The sequence below is a fragment of the Bufo gargarizans genome, chromosome 2, assembly GCF_014858855.1.
Source record: "Bufo gargarizans isolate SCDJY-AF-19 chromosome 2, ASM1485885v1, whole genome shotgun sequence".
Taxonomy (NCBI): Eukaryota; Metazoa; Chordata; class Amphibia; order Anura; family Bufonidae; genus Bufo; species Bufo gargarizans.
The window spans coordinates 587,956,964-587,974,599 of NC_058081.1; the positions used below are offsets into that span (position 1 = coordinate 587,956,964).

General features: G+C 42.8%; 1 protein-coding gene across 1 annotated transcript in view; it reads left to right on the plus strand.

Annotated features, from left to right (window-relative positions):
* Positions 1-17,636, plus strand: part of MORN1 (MORN repeat containing 1) — a 436,773-nt gene that overhangs the window by 147,434 nt on the left and 271,703 nt on the right. Inside the window, exon 9 of the mRNA XM_044281850.1 lies at positions 15,450-15,573. Coding sequence (XP_044137785.1) covers positions 15,450-15,573 — 124 coding nt within the window. The remainder of the gene's footprint in view (positions 1-15,449; positions 15,574-17,636) is intronic.

Sequence of the window (17,636 nt, forward strand, 5' to 3'; positions counted from 1 at the left end):
AGAAGGGAGTGTGGCCAGGGTGCCAATGTTGGTGCCACGGCCCTGCCTCAACATATGCAGCATCACCATAAAGTGGCCTGGGAGAACCGTGGCTCCGATGTGGTCCAGCCTGCTGCAGCAACCGCTGCATGACCCAGTGGCACACAGCCGATTTCAGGCAGTCTGGGCTCCACGACCTCAGCCGAAGGGAGCTGTCTGTCCTTCCCATCATCTACCAATCCTGATGCTCCTGGTCCTCCTACTCATTGTCACTCATTCCCCCAGCAATCGATCACCAAAGCGATTGCCAAGAGACAACAGTATGCGTACACTCATCCAACGGCGCAGAAGCTGAATGTGCTCCTGGCCAAGTTGCTGGTGCTGCAGTCCCTCTCTTTCCAAGTAGTGGACTCTGCACCTTTAAGAGAACTGATGGCTTGTGCTGAGCCGAGGTGGAGAGTCCCAAGCCGTCATTTCTTTGTCAAAAAAGGCAGCACCAGCCCTGCACACGCATGTAAAACAGAAGGTGGGCCAGTCCTTGAGCCTGTCTGTGTTTGCCAAAGTGCACAGCAAAGCTGACGTGTGGAGCTGTAACCACAGTCAGGGACAATACATGTCCTTTATGGTGCACTGGGTGAATGTGGTTCCTGTACAGCCACACTAGCAACTTGGCCAGGTGACGCCGCTTCCACCTCCACGTTGTCACGCCGTTGGTCCTGCGACAATGTCCGCCTCTGCCTTCTCATCCTCCACCGTGTCCTCAGCCTCCACTGCAGGGACAATTCACAGTGCCCCAGCAGCATATCACATGTGCAGCTCACAGCAGAGTCACGCTGTTCTGCACCTCGTTTGCTTCACAGACAGGATCCGTTTTTTTTTGGGGGGGGGGGGGGGGTTATTGTTCTGAAGGATCAGAGGAAGGGCAAAATAATCAATGACATCAACAGAAACTTACTGCTGACACCCTCTCCACTCTGTCAGGGGGCTCTACTTGTATAAGCGTTTAATAGAACAGGTTCTGTAGACATCTATGTGGAATCAGCGGACGACGGTGTAAAAGGAGTGCGCTTCTTCTTAGCGCTAACATAGACCTGTATGGCTGAGTTCACACTTGAGTTATTTGGTCAGTTTTGGCCCCGTGACTGCCCAAATAAGTGAAGTGTGCAGTGATTCTAAGAGCGACGCCTGTCATCTGCATGTCATATGGACTCACAGTATTATTTCACTACCAAAGCAGACTCCCTATGCGTGTTACTGCAAGGCACAGTGTTCTACACCACTATAAAGGCTCTCTGCAGCCAGGAAATAGCAGTTTTTTACGAAATTCGCCGTGAATATATTCGGATCGAACCACATTTTTTCAAAAAAAATTCGGCGAACCGACGAATAGAATTTTCAAAAAATTTGCTCATCTCTAATGATAATCAATTTAATGGGGAATTTACTTTTACATTCTGCATTTAATCTGACCGTTTATTTTCTTCAGTGAATACAGTGGAGAAAAAAATATTTAATAGCTTTGCTTTCTCCCCATCACTCTCTGTAACTCCCCCCTCATTACTCTGTAGAGGGCCGATACCCTTATATTTATACTTTTTGCCTTTTATACTGGGCCGTCTTTAATATTGATTGGTCCCTGGGCAAGAATTTACTTGGGCCCCCTGGATCCTGCCTTCCCACACCCTAGCATGCAATCACACCCTCCACCACAACACACATGCATTTTGCAAGTTCTCCCACTTAGAAATCATGGAGGGGTCTGAAATTCACATTGTAGGTGCATTCCTACTCTGAGAGGAAGCGCTCATCTCCCTGTGCCCTGCCGCCGCCCCCACGTCATCAGTGGCCAGTGGAGCTCAAGAGGCAGCTGCCTTGGGCCCCCCAGGAGCAACTGGGCCCGGGGCAGCTGCCCATTTTGCCCCGCGTTAAAGATGGCCCTGCTTTTATATAATTGAAGCACATTTTAGGGTTAGTTTTACTCTCTTTGGCAATTAATCTCTCGGTTTCTAGTTTGGCTGCTTTTTATTGTCTTTTACATATTACATTTTTTTTCTTATAGTTTTTCAATGCTTCCTCGCTACCCTCCTGTTTTAGTGATTGAATTGCTTTCTTTTTGTCATGTATTGCTTTCTTTACATTTCTTGTTATCCACATAGTTTTTTTTTCTTGTTCCTTAACCTTTTATTCTCATAAGGTATGTACCTCTCACAATTAGATTTTAGGATGCTTTTAAAAATGTCCCATTTTGTGGGATATTTTGTGTAGGTGTTGCTTTTGTCACTCATGAAAAACAATAATATACCTAGCTGTTCTCATGTATGGGTTCTGCAATGCTGCTCCAACCATAGCTGCACTTGTTTTATGGAATGGTCAAAATTTTATTAAAAGGGGCTTTTCAGGTGTTCAGCGTTGATAGGTCATCAATATCTGATCGGTGGGGGTCTGACTCCTTGCACCTCCGCCAATCAACTGTTTAAAGAAGTTGTAGTGGTCATCATTGCAACCTTCTCATGGCATGCCAAGCACGGTGCCGTTATAGTGGCTGTGCTTGGTATTGCAGCCCATGCCCGTTCACTTTAGCTGCATGTGTGCCATGTGATCAATGAACTTGACGTCACAGGCCTAGGTTGGCACCGTTGTCTCTTGAAACAGCTGATCGGTGATGGTGCTTGGAATCGGAACCCCACAAACCTGATATTGATGACATATCCTGAGGACAGGCCAACAATTTTGAACTCCCAGAAAACCCATTTAAAGTGACACTCCAGGTCTCATTTCCCTAAGTGTATGTGTGGCACTTCCCCTATGTTTACCTTGTCATAAATAATCTTGCTGTGCTATAATAGAAATAATCTCTCTCTGCACTGACTCCCTGATGAGCCTGTGATAGACTTGTGTTATACACAGCAGCCGGTCTGAGGAGGCACAGCAGCAAAAGGGAAGGAGAGAGCACCAGTCTGAACCAAACGTGATAGGCTACTTTCACACTTGTCTTTTTGCCTGATCCGGCAGAGATCATGATAATACGACTGGCTGCATCTGGTTCTGGTTGTATTGTCTTTGTACTATTCTTATAAGTTTAATCCCTGTTACGTCCCCTATCAGGGAACATGTATATGGCATCAATTTTAGGAACCGGGAGATGGAAAAAGACGCTTGGTCGGTCCTCCTACTTCAAATTTGGGGCACTGCGCGTGCAATCGAATGTGCCACCAGATATGGGCGGCGTGTTAAGTAGTACTATTCTTATCAGTTTAATCCAATATGCATGGTGTGTTAAGTAGTACTATTCCTATCAGTTTAATCCCTGTTACGTCCCCTATCAGGGTACGTGTATGGAATAGATTTTAGACAACCACATAGAGTTGTCAATAGTTGACACACTCATGACATAAATTGTATTCCTCTATGCGTCAATCTTGGTGTAGTTAGGACTGTGCTCGTGCGCACGTTTGGGAGATTGCAGGCAATGTTTTTTTTTCAAAGCCTATGGTCATGCTGAGGTAGTTCAGTGACAGTTAAGTGACCCAGAAAACAATGATTCTGCAGTGTGGGCCCATTGTTGGCCTAGTAGGCTTTAATAATCACCTTAGATGATCACAAATAAAATTCATGTTTTTTCTCTGCAAAATTATCCGACCGATCGCTTTTGGTCTGTTCACAATGAAGCAACGACCTTATCATCTGGGGTGTGCCAACATTGCCATTGCCAACACACTCATAGAGATGGTCGCTTCATTGTGATACGCAAGCCCCTTCACCACAACAAGGTAATGATCACGAAGGAGAATTGACACATGTATGTGCCTTTTTTGACCTAGGCGACTTCTCTTCTCAGTGACAATACCTCCTGCTGCACTGAAGGTCCTTTCTGACAGGACACCTGAAGCGGGGCAGGCCAGAAGTTCTATCGCAAATTGGGATATCTCAGGTCACAGGTCAAGCCTGCACACAAAGTAGTCATCGCTCCTCAGAGTGTCGATATCTGCAGTTAAGGCGAGGTAGTCTGCTACCTGTCGGTCAAGTCGTTCTCTGAGGGTGGACCCCGAAGGGCTGTGGCGATGCATAGGACTTAAAAAGCTCTGCATGTCCTCCATCAACAACATGTCTGTAAAGCGTCCTGTCCTTGCCGGCGTGGTCGTGGTAGGAGGAGGATTACTTTCACCTCTTCCCTGTTAGATTCCCGTTGTGCTGTGACATCACCCTTATACGCTGTGTAAAGCATACTTTTTAATTTATTTTGGAACTGCTGCATCCTTTCCGACTTCTGGTAATTCGGTAACATTTCAGGCACTTTCTGCTTATACTGGGGGTCTAGTAGCGTGGCCACCCAGTACAGGTAGTTCTCCTTCAGCCTTTTTATACGAGGGTCCCTCAACAGGCACGACAGCATGAAAGATGTGCACAAGGTTGGATGCGGGGCTCCTCATGTCTCGTTCCTCGTCCTCACTGATCTCACTGAAGGTCTGTTCTTCCCCCCCAGCCACGTACAACACCATGGGTACCAGATAGGTGACAACGAGCACCCTTGGATACCTGCTGTGGTTGGTCTTCCTCCTCCTCAAAGCCACTTTCCTCCTCTGACTCCTCTTCCAGCGTTGCTGCAGGTCCAGCAAGCAATGCTGATAAGGCTGTTTCTGGTGGTGATGGTGGTGACCACAACTCTTCCTCTTCACGCTCATCTACTGCCTGATCCAGCAGTCTTCGCAGGGCACGCATCAGGAAGAAAACAAATGGGATGATGTCGCTGATGGTGCGACTGACTAGGTTTGTCACCTCCTCAAAAGGACACATGAGCCTACAGGCATTGCGCATGAGCGTCCAGTAACGTGGCAAAAAAAATTCCCAGCTCCGCAGAGGCTCTCCTAGCACCCCGGTCATACAAATACTCGACGGCTTTTTCTTGTTGGAGCAGGCGGTCAAACATTAGGAGTGTTGAATTCCAATGTGTCGGGCTGTCGCAAATCAAGCACCTCACTGGCATGTTGTTTAGGCGCTGAATGTCTGAAAAGTGCGCCATGGCCGTGTAGGAACGCCTGAAATGGCCACACACCTTCCTGGCCTGCTTGAGGACGTCCTGTAAGCCTGGGTACTTATGCACAAAGCGTTGTACGATCAGATTACACACATGTGCCATGCACGGCATATGTGTCAACTTGCCCAAATTCAATGCCGCCAACAAATTGCTTCCGTTGTCACACACCACTTTGCCGATCTCCAGTTGGTGCAGAGTCAGCCACTGATCCACCTGTGCGTTCAGGGCGGACAGGAGTGCTGGTCCTGTGTGACTCTCTGCTTTCAGGCCGGCGTGACGCTGTCGTATCCGGGATGTGGAATAGCCCCTGGGGAGCTGGGGGGGGGGGGTGCCGTTGATGTGGAGCAAGATGCAGCAGCAGAAGAGGACTCAGCCGAGGAGGTTATGGAAGAGGATGGAGTAGGAGGAGTAGAGGAGGTGGCAGCAGGCCTGCCTGCAAGTCGTGGCAGTGTCACCAACTCCTCTGCAGAGCCACGCATTCCATGCTTGGCAGCCATAAGCAGGTTTACCCAATGCGCAGTGTAGGTAATATACCTGCCCTGACCTGCTTTGCAGACCAGGTATCAGTGGTCAGATATACCCTTGCCCCAACACTGTGTGCCAGACATGCCATGACTTCCTTTTGCACAATCGAGTACAGGTTGGGGATTGCCTTTTGTGCAAAGAAATTTCGGCTGGGTACCTTCCACTGCGCTGTCCCAATAGCTACAAATTTTTTGAAGGCCTCAGAGTTCACCAGCTTGTATGGTAAAAGCTGGCGGGCTAAGAGTTCAGACAAGCCAGCTGTCAGATGCCGGGCAAGGGGGTGACTTTGTGACATTGGTCCTTACAGCAGAGATCAGATAAGTCTTTCAGGACTGCAGTGGACACTGAATACACTAGCCTAGCTATCGATTTCCCTATTGGATCAGCAGCAGCAGCAGCACTGTATCTCCTCTCACTAAAAATGCAGCTTTCGAATGAATCTAAAGTGGATGCTGTCCAGGAGGTGGGAGGGTCTGGGAGGGAGGGTCTGCTGCTGATTGGCTGGAATGTGTCTTCTGACTGTGAGGTACGGGGTCTAAGTTTATTCAATGATGTATAGGGGACGGACCGAACATCGCATATGTTCGCCCGCTGCGGCAAACGCAAACAAGCTATGTTCGCTGGCGAATAGTTCGGGACATCTCTATTGGCCAGTCCAGCACCTTTACCCTCAGTTTCTTTAGGAAGGCAGTGGTTGTCTGGGAGCTGTGTTTGGTGTCCTTTTTCATGTTGGAATACTGCCCTGCTGCCCAGTTTCTGAAGGGAGAGTATCATGCTCTGCTTCAGTATGTCACAGTACATGTTGGCATTAATGGTTCCCCCATTAAACTGTAGCTCACCACAGCCAGCAGCACTCATGCAGCCTCAAACCATGACACTCTCGCCACCATGCTTGACTGTAGGCAAGAAACACTTGGCTTTGTCGTCGCAATCAGGTAAGGAGTACACACGCTTGACTCCATCTGAACCAAATAATTTTATCTTGGTCTCATCAGACCACAGACATGGTCCCAGTAATCCATGTCCTTAGTCTGCTTGTCTTAGCAAACTGTGAGCTTTCATTTTTAGAAGAGGCTTCGTTCTTGGGCGACAGCCATGCAGACCAATTTGATTCAGTGTGAGACGTATGGTCTGAGCACTGACAGACTGACCCCCCACCCCCTTAACCTCTGCAGCAATACTGACAGCACTAATACGTCTATTTTGAAAAGAAAACCTCTGGATACGATGCTGAGAATGTGCACACAACTTCTTTGGTCAACCATGGCAAGGCCTGTTCTGAGTGGAACCTGTCTTGTTAAACCGCTGTATGGTCTTGGCCACCCTGCTGCAGCTCAGTTTCAGGGTGTTGGCAATCTTCTTATAGCCTAGGCCATCTTTATGTAGAGTAACAATTCCTTTTTTCAGACCCTCAGAGAGTTCTTTGCCATGTTGAACTTCCAGTGAGCAATATGAGAGAGTGTGAGAATGATAACACCAATTTTAACACATCTGCTCCCCATTTACACCTGCAACCTTGTAACTCTAATGAGTCACATGACACTGGGGAGGGAAAATCGCTAATTGGGCACAATTTGGCCATTTTCACTTAGGGGTGTACTCACTTTTGTTGCCAGTGGTTTAGACAGTAATGGCTGTGCGTTGAGTTATTTTGAGGGCACACCAAATTGACCCTGTTATACAAGCTGTACATGGACTACTTTACATTGTATCAAAGTGTCAGATCTTCAGTGTTGTCCCAGGAAAAGATATATAAAAATATTAACAAAAATGTGTGAGGGGTGTACTCACTTTTGTGAGATACTGTGTGTATATAGGCTCTGTGTATGAGCCGAAACGTTGCCTCACTGTACCACATGGGTGAATAAACCACCGCGTATCTTCTACTATATATAATTTGTTTCCCGGTTTAAATGGAAAAAATAATAATACAAAAAAGAGTAGAAAAAAACATATAAAAAAAAATAAAAAATAAGCTTTGACTGTAAAACTCCAGAGGAGCACATTATTATTCCAAAAATACAAAGCTTATTTTATCAGCCTTCAATAAAAACACAAATGAGACCCATTCCAATGTTATTCATTTATTCATATTATCTATTAGACAAAGATGAAAATGAAATTTCATTTAGGTCATTTTAATGCAGGAATGCAGATAATTCTAAACGCACCACAAAGTTTCTCTTCCCGCTGTACGACTGGAATAAATTAATGTCATCTTAAATCCGTAATGGTGTAATGCAACATTTCTTTCCTCATTGGGTTCGTTCTATTACCTAGAGCTTTGGCTTGTATTAATAATTTATTTTGTATATTCGGTGAAAAACAGCTGTCCAAATTCCTAAAGTCAGACTGTCAAATTGAGGAATTGGTGATCAATACTGGATGCGTGATGGAAACCTAATGTAGGACTCTCGGTAGACTTCTAATACTATTTCAAACTAAAGAAATACACGGTGGCTTCTGCCTCACTCACGTTTGTGTTTTGTTAGGAAGGTGCTGAACACAACAGGATTCTGAATCCGGTAGCGAAAATGTTAAAATTTTGCATATGGAAAATTGATATATTTTTTTTCTGCACAGCAGGAATGCCTCATTCAGTCAAGATTTCTTTGAACAGCAAGAACGATTTTAAATGAGAGCTGACAAAGAATAGCATGCAAAATATGTCTTTTCTTTGAAATTCACAAGGTTATCTATAAACAGAGATTAAGGGGTGAAGTAAGAATGCAGATCTACAATACGTCCCCCGAGGAGACTTGATGGTGGCTTTGTGTGCGGTTTTGGCTAGCCTTGGTTTGTTGCTGAGCTACAAATGTTTGTCGCTGCCAGTAATGTTCTCTTGGTTGTTTGGCTATCGTGTCTCCACGGTTCACAGACCATATGGACAAAAGTATGTGGGCACCTCTCCTAATCATGGAGCATTTCAGCCATACCCGGTGTGAACATGTACATAAAATCAAGCACACAGCTATACATTCGCCAAAGACAAACACTGGTATAGTAGTATGGATCATACTTAGGTGCTCAGTAACTTTAAAAGTGTCATTGTCATAGGATGCCACCTATGTCACAATTCAGGACATGGCATTTCTGATCTGCCTCAGTCACCTGTAAGTGCTATGATTGTGAAGTGGAAGAATCTAGAAGTCACGACCGCGCAGACACAAAGAAGTAGACCACGCAAGATCACAGAGACGAGCTGCCGAATGCCAAAGCATGGGGGGGGGTAAAAATCTCCTTTTCTCTGTTGCATCATGCACTACAGAGCTTGAAACTGCCTCTGAAAGTGACGTCAGCACATGCTATGCATCGGGAGCTTCATGAAATGGGTTTCTGTGGTGGAGCAGCTGCCTAATATTACCATGCACAATGCCAAGTATTGCTTGGAGAGGTTTGAAAGACACCACAACTGTAGAGCAGGACTGTAGAGCCGTCAAGACGTGTTCTCTGCAGTGATGCCAACTCCTGGAATACTTAGTGCCTACTGTAAAATGTGGTGGAGGCTATTAAGGTCATTAACAACTGATCGATGAGGGTCCAACATCCCGCACCCCCACCGATCAGCCGTTCCCTGCAGCCTCCGGTGCTGGAACTAGCAATTTTAAATGGAACAGGAAGCAGAGCTCCATCAAAGTGTAGTGGCTGTACTGGGTTACTGCAGCTCAACTCCCATTCACTTCAGTGGAAGATGAAATGCAGTAACCCTGCGCAGCCACTACACTTTGAATGGAGTTGTGCTTCCTGTACCATTCCAATTGCTAGTTGAGTCTTAACGCAAATCCATCCACTACAAACAGTGGTGGAGTCCTCATGGGGCCTGCTGTTGACCTCAATGTAGAAGTAGACATTTTCTAACCTTAAAGGGGTTTCCCACTCCTTTTTTATAGATGGCCCATCCTCGGGAAGCAATGGGAGCAATGCTACAGTAATCAGCTCTGTCCATCGCATGATGGGCTGTGTAGTTCTGGTACTGACTTCAGGGGGCCAAAGTTACTCTGAAAAAGCTGATCGGCTGAGATAATGATGGCCTATCCTGAGGATAGACCATCAATAGTAAAGGAGTAGACAACCCCTTTAAATAATATTCACATGAATAGGGACTACTTAGTTTACAATTATCTGCCGTATTTGTTTAGTGCCCCAAACAATGCTCTTGTAATCTAGTTACTGGTTTCACCTACACTGTGTGTTTCCATTCATGGTCGCATCTTGCCCAGACAGGGCTTATTTTAGATCTTCTCTATCATAATCCAGACATGTTGTCGTCTTCCAGCTTTCCCCAGTCAGTCATTCACTATCATTTCTTTCTCGTGTGACGTAGAATGAGCTTGTGTACTTGCACATGTTGTGCTGCCATATATATGGTTCAGGCAGTGCAGAAACGGTGCTGTAGTGATGACGTTTTTTGAGGAAGATCAATGTCCCTCTCTTGGAATACAGATTTTACCTTTTTATCGTGCACAAAATAAAACATTGGTCATATGCATTTATAATACTGAATGGCTAAGAGGAGGCTGTTGCTGCTTGGGGGAAAATGGGGAGCCACTACTTTGTGTGATGATGACCTTAGAGTGCTGGGCGGCCGGTCTGATCTAATAGGCCTGAACTACATGTAAATGTGTGGCTGACACCTAATAGAAGCCTCATCTAAGGGCAAGTATTAGGGAATATGTACAAGGGATGATTTTTATATATATTTTTTTATTTTTATTTTTTACCATGCAGTCAAAACTGCATAAAAAAATGATGGCAAAATTGCACATGGTCTTACACAGATCGTATAAGTGAATCACGTTAATGGGTCCAAACACAAAACCGTGCCAATATACGTTAAAACAGCATGCCAGCATTTCTGATGCGGTTTTCATTTTGCAGTCAGAATGTCCCAAATATATCCTGCATTTCAGGGAAAATTCGGTTCACTGTGAAGCCGAATTTCCCTGTGCTTCGTGGTAGCAAATAGATTTTTCCCTAAAATAGTGTAAAAAAACAAAAACAACAAAAAAAAAACCCCATACTTACCTCATCCATTTGCCTGCCATATTGATTGAAGATTTCGCACTAAATCCTGTGTGCGGTGATGACATCACAGGCTGCGTGAGATTTTGCACTAGATCTTCAATCAAAATGCCGCCGGCCGGCCCGTTGTGAGCAAATGGATTAAGTAAGTATTTTTATTTTATTTTTTATACTGTGTTATAAGAGCATCGCAATCGCCGCTCCCTGTCATTGCACCCAGTACTTACGAAGAAATGCGCTTTGTGACAAAGTAATTCGTCACGTAGCGATTTATTTATTTGATTTTTAATTCGTCGAATTTTTGAATACTTCGCTCATCTCTGGTCAAGATGGTCTTGGTCTTCAAGGGGTTAAGATTATATGTACATCGTGTATATATATTTGATAATTCTGCCATGTATAGACTATAGGGCAGTAGGGATTGGACTTAATTACGTATTTACTTTTTATACTGTATTTACTATTGGTTTTAGTTGGCAGTAAATGTTGATATTCATATTTCTATGACATATCCTACATGATTTTTATGTTTAATATTATATTTTTAATGATATTTTATATTTTAGTATTTACTATATTATTACATTTATGGTGTAGTACTATAGAAACGCAAGAACCAAAAAGACAATACCGCCGTGAAGATATACTATATCGCCTCTATCTGCACCTGTTCTACTATGGCAACTGGAATGAAAATGACATCAGGTCTCCTGCACAATCCTTCTACTACATAAATATATTTTTACTATTGCTTCCTCCAGCCGTATAGCAGCCAGCTATAAATAACACGCTTTTGAAATATGCTTCTCTGACTCGGTACCAAAATTTGTGCTGTGGTGCTATTCTGAGACTGCAGAAGCTATATCATCCCTTAGCGCTGGAAGAAAACAGCCAGCACCAGCAGCTTACACATAAATAACCCAGAGATTTACAATTCGATGGATGGAAGGATGCGCGAGCCATACAATGCAAGTGCTCAAACTGTAAATAGCTTCTTAATAATTGAATTTCCAGGTGCCGCACACACATTCATATTTTTTGTACGCAGTAAAAATGGTTGGAAACAAGGTCAGTGGAAATTGTCACACTACCGTCAGCCATTTAGTTTTTTTTTAGGAATCTATTATCCTTCTTAAAGAGGTTATGCCACGATTGATGTAAAAAAAAGGAAAAACAGACATTTGTATAGACAATCTCTTTCTAGAAAAAAAATTAAAAAAGCTAGAACCAGCCCTGTACCTCACATTGATCCAGAGATCTCCCCATTCATTGCTTCAGTTGTTATGCTAGATTTATTTCAGGCTGGTAGTTTAGGGGTCGTGTCGTTTCTGCTGTAGCCCTTTCCATGTAACTGCCACAGCTCCTAACAGAGGATATGGCTGGTGACAGTCAGATTTAAAGATTTAAACTGAGCGCGTGCGACCACCTCAGTGAGGTAGACAAGTCATCAGGAAAATAACAAACAGCAGGTGGGGCTATACAGATGCATTTTATTGAATAGCTCAGTGGCTATACTAAATTTACATTACGTGCAGTTGCAAAAGTATTCCGATCCAGTTGCTGGTTGGAAAAATGTAGAATATTTTTTTGTGGCACAACTCCTTTAAGATGTTGAAGAGGCGGTTGAGGTGGACATTCTGTATAACGTTAGAATTTTAGAAGTTGGTCCTAGTTCTAATGTTTTCTTTTAAATACAAAGAATTTGCTTTTGTCAAGGTCTCCAGCTTTCTATGTCAAAGATGAGGTAGTCGGCAGCGCTATTCTTCTCGTTGAAAATAATGGAGCCCTAATGCCATCCTGACAGAGCTCTGATGGACCCCATAAAAGTCATTGAGGTTTGAAAACAGATTTGGCATAGCTCCATTATAAATGAAAGCCTTGACATTAATAACAGAGCTTTTATTGTTACTTTCCTTACGTCCACATTAGCGTCAAGACGTCCATACTTATAGGGGTTGTCCAATGGGGAAAAATTTGGTCGAAAGGCTTAGAGTGAGCAAAAAGAATAAGAAAAAGCAATACTTACCCCATTGATCTTTTGCTGCTCCCATGATGATTCATATTAGGTCCTTGCTGGTCTCTACTTTGTGGTCTTATCTAAACACAAAGGGAAATGCATTTTCTGTGTGGTGAGAGGGACCAGGAAGCCAATACCAGTGGGTACCTGGTAAGCCTTGGATCGGTAGCTGAAAGGGATCGGTGAGGAACTTATTTTTATAACCTCTCTGTGAGCCCGTTGCCTGTTGTATAACCCCTGTGATGGCTTGCAAGGAATCCTGACAGTATCAATTAACACTGCAGATCATAGTCACGAGTCTTATGGTACTACAGGTCACATTCTATGTACTTTGGTCATTAGCTTGTCCTACATAGTGTACATTTCTAAAGGCAGCAGTCCAAAACATTAATCCTAAATTTCCAATAATATCCTGCTAACATTGCTGCTAAGTTAAGACGATGGTGGATGGAGGAACTCCCTTCCCCCCTCCGAATGTTGTTGACCAGCTAAGTGGGGCAAGTAGGCTAACCAGGAGGAGCTTCAATTTTGGTTTTGGAGTGGGCCCCTTCCTCTTCAGTGTGCCCCCCCCCCGACTAATAATTCATTAGACTATTGAGCCTTGAATTACATGATAACTAGCTACCAATGCGTTAGTCAATCACCTTGACTTCTTAAATTATGTATGATACGGTGAATCATTTAAGGGTCATTTAACAACATTGCTGAAAGGTGCAAATCTGTATTAACACTATAGCAACCAGACTTCTGCCTTCATTGTCTGAGACATGTGTCAGGCAAGGTTTTTGCATTTATTATGTGACTATAAAGCAGTAGACCCATGCCGTTAATTCATTTCACTACATTTCCTGGGAACTCCATTTTTTTCTGCAGCCTGAGCAGCTTCTAAATCATTCAGTATTACATGTGGTATAGTGCCAATGAAAAAAACTGCAAGCAAAAACAATTTCTACCTTCACAGCAATTTTTTTTATACTTATTTTTTTTTTTTTAATGAAGGAAGTTTGCAAATAGCCCTTGTTAAAATTTTATTGCGATTTTAGTTTGTACAGCTCCCATGCATACCTATATGTCTCCATGGTAACAGACTACAAACAAACCTTGCGTAGACAGATTCTGCGGTTTTATTATCTTCTATCTGTTCTCTGTTTCATGCTAATTAACCAAATGTATGATGGACTCCTGGGCTCTAGAAAAGAAATATAGAAATGTGACCATGCACATGAGTGATTATCTGTGTAATACAAGGATGGACCAGCACTCCACACTACCTCAAGATTATACAGCTCCTTCAATAAATACATTATAATGTAACTATAATAAGGGACTGGAGGTTCATACTTTTGGCAGCAGACTCAATTCATTTAGTGATAGAGAATGGTTAGCCCAGCAATGCATTGGCAGATATGGACACGTCTTAGTGATTGGATTTATTTTATTACTACGGGGTAATTGGTCATTCTGTGTTGCTTCTGTTAGTCATTCTGAGCATGTAGAAAAAGTCTTGTACATTGTGGTATAGGACACCAAGCTGAAGCATTGATAAATGATGGGAAGCTTCAACTTCACCCATGGGCATTTCTCTAGTTGTCCAACATATTTATCAGTGTCTACTAACAGAATTTTCCTTCCAGATGTGGAGCGGCACTAGGGAAATACAATGGCTCTTGGTCTGCTGTTAGCTTCCCTTTACTCTTTGTGGGCAACTACATGTCTGATTATTGACTATAATCACTGACCTTGTGGCTGACTGTAAATAGCCAGGTAGAGCAGAATAGATGAGGCCAATCATACACATGAGACAGCTATTGGTTGAATGCTTGTTTGGCCAACATCTAGAACTTGGCCAAGCAAGCATGTGTTCTTGGTAGTAGGTAGGAGAGGAACGCCTTTGCCAGACTTCTGTTAGTGGCTCATCTCTCCAAGAACTAAAGGATCAGTCAGTTAGGAGAGAGTCAGCAGGCCGCATTTACATTAGGTCTGGAAAGTCTGTAGGCCTCCATAAATGTTGAATGGTCAGCTGATCCTGCTAAAATCTCACAGGTTTAGTTGGACATACATGTAAATACATGTAATTTGTATGTCCAGCTTTAGAAGTGGCATAATGTTTTCTTAGTATTGCTGCTACTTCATTGTAGTGATCAGCGAGGGCACATTGGTTGGACTCCTGCCAATGGATCACCGGTGGCACCGCTTTTAATGACAATTGAAGCAAAGTATCAGAATTTGTCCCTATGACACCCTTGATAAATCTGCCGTTCTAAACCAAATGCAGGATAATAAGAGATAACCCACTTAGAAGCAGATATATTTGTAGATAGTGATTTTCATGACCCAAAATAATTAAACACCCGGTTCTAGATTCCGGTATAGCTTGTTATAGAGAGGAGGTGGAGTAACTCTCCCTGGAGTAACGTGACAGCAGTAATACATTCATGTAATTCTTTTCTTCTGGTCTGATGCAGACAATTGTTGTGTCTGACAAGGATTCCTTAGAATGTCAGTTCCCAAGTAGTAGCTGGCAAATGATAAATTGCAAGAAATCTGTTGATTGCGTTCGTTCCTTCGTTTTGGAGAGGATGTGGTCAGATATGAGTTCTAATGTATACCCACTGGGAATCCTCTAAAATAAATTGTCTCTTACATTGCATCTTTGGATAATTTCCTGGGACCCTTAATGAACACTCTTGGGTCTTCCTGATGATGTAGTGACCAAGACAAATTGTTACATCATCCTCATTTACTTCTGCATGTTCTCCAAACCTTCTGATTTGCAGATTTTCCTTTTTCCCATCAGTTCTATGTGATTATATATCATTCATTGATTCAGTATTACCATACCCACCATGTTTTTTCCTCTTTATTAAACAGATGAAAATGGACGAGTCTTGAGAATCAGCGCTGGAATAAAACATATACAATCTGCTAAATCTCAAGCTACCAGCATTTTGGAATTAATTGAAGATTTTGAAGAAAAGCCAATCCAGACACCATTGTATGTGCATTCACAGTTCTGATTACAATGGTGATAAATGATGATCAGTTATTATGCAGTTTTTTTCAAGGGACATTATGTGCAAATCGGCAGGACCTAAGGAGGATGGTGCTGGACACAGGAATTCTCTTCTTATTCACCTCCCCCCCCCCCCTTTTCCCTTTGGATGCTGCTCCAGGCATAACATTGTGCGTCAGTTTGGGCCTTAAAGGGCCAATTTAAAAAATGAAAATTAGATATCCTTTAGTACAGGCATCCTCAAACTGTGGCCCTCCAGCTGTTGTAAAACTACAACTCCCACAATGCCCTGCTGAGGGCTGATACCTGTAGGCTGTTCGGGCATGCTGGGAGTTGTAGTTTTGCAACAGCTAGAGGGCCGCAGTTTGAGGATGCCTGCTTTAGTACATGAAAACAGTGGGGTTGCGCGAAAGCGCAAAAAAGGACCACAAAGGGGGCGCCAGTATCCCTAATGTCTAGGGTTATGATGGTGTAAAGCACAAAGGTAGAGGCTTATCTTTTTTACCTTTTTTTGGGGTTATGTGTGTACACTCAGCGGATATTGTAGTTGATCGGTATACAATAGGTTATTAGTAGTTAAGAATAAGATAACAATAGCGATAAAATATATACAATCAAGGTATAAGATCCAATAATGGGTTTTAAAAGCAAAAAATCAAAATTTTAGTGACTCACTTCACCCAGGAGGGTAATGTGGGATAAAGCTCAAGACACCCACATCACACCTCCTGCGCCTGGATCGCCAGTAGAATCTCAGAAACGAACAGTGATCACTCTGGAGTCCTTGTTCTTTCTTTCAGTCTTTTATTTCAATGCCAGGGTGGGGGAGTGAGGAGCTCAACGCGGTTCGGGGCCTCTTAGTGGGTCCCCTTCATCAGGAGCAAAGATAATTACAACATGGTACACATAGGGTTTAAGTAGCAATGAAGGAGCAAAAAAAGACCGCCAAAACGGTTTGTAAATTCGTCACTTCCGGTGTCTCCATGCGTTCCACTGTGGAACGCACCGGAAATGACGTCCTGATAGTTACAGGGTTGATAGTTTTTCTATAACTAGTTAGTGCAGGTGTCCCAATGCTAGCCCGTTATAAAAATAATCAGCACTGGGACACCCGTGAGGCTGGTGGAGGGTCTTGTTATGCCTCCACACCGCTTCTCTGTAGTTCCCTGTGGGAGCGCTCGCGGTGGAACGCATATCGAACTTCCGGTGCGTTCCAGCCTGGAGCGCATCCGGACCGGAAGTCAGCCTCTAGTCTGAAGTATTAGTTTCATTGGGTTGTTAATAAAAAGTTAAACAGGTATATCTGGCGTCTAAGGATATAAATATAGATATTGAAGGGACATATCAATTTTATATAGAATACATCTTTTTGCAAAAAAATATATAGCAGATATATCTAGTGTCTAAGGATACAGATATGTCGATTTTGTGTACAATCCATCTTTTTGCTAGGGTATCTTTGGGGATGGGGGAATCACATCGTGGAATATGGCGAAAATGTATCTGTGTTTGTGGATATAGTCTGCACCAATCATTAATATTATTAGAGGAATAAAGGGGAATTTTTATTATTATTTATTTTTATTTTTAAGGAGGAGATAAAATAAAAGGCAATTAAATAAATGGATTATATATTAAAGGATAGAAAGTTTTAAAAATATATAAAAATATAAAGAAATATTATTAATAATAAATTTTGGCTTAAAAATGCGTCCAATATGAAGATGATCATAATAATAGAGAAAGATCGGAGATATGTACATATCGTAAAAATGTATAGAAATATAATAAAAATATATATATATGAATGTACATACCATAGATATTAACATGAAATGGTTTAAATTGATGTGTTGAAAACATATATTAAACACACATATTAAAGTATATATTCTAGACATTCATTTAGGCCGAAGGGGGATAGAGTATTGAGTGTGAAGATCCAGTACTCTATCCCCCTTCGGCCTAAATGAATGTCTAGAATATTCCAATTACTAAATGAACATAATCATATATACATAATAATAATATAACCTTTAATTATT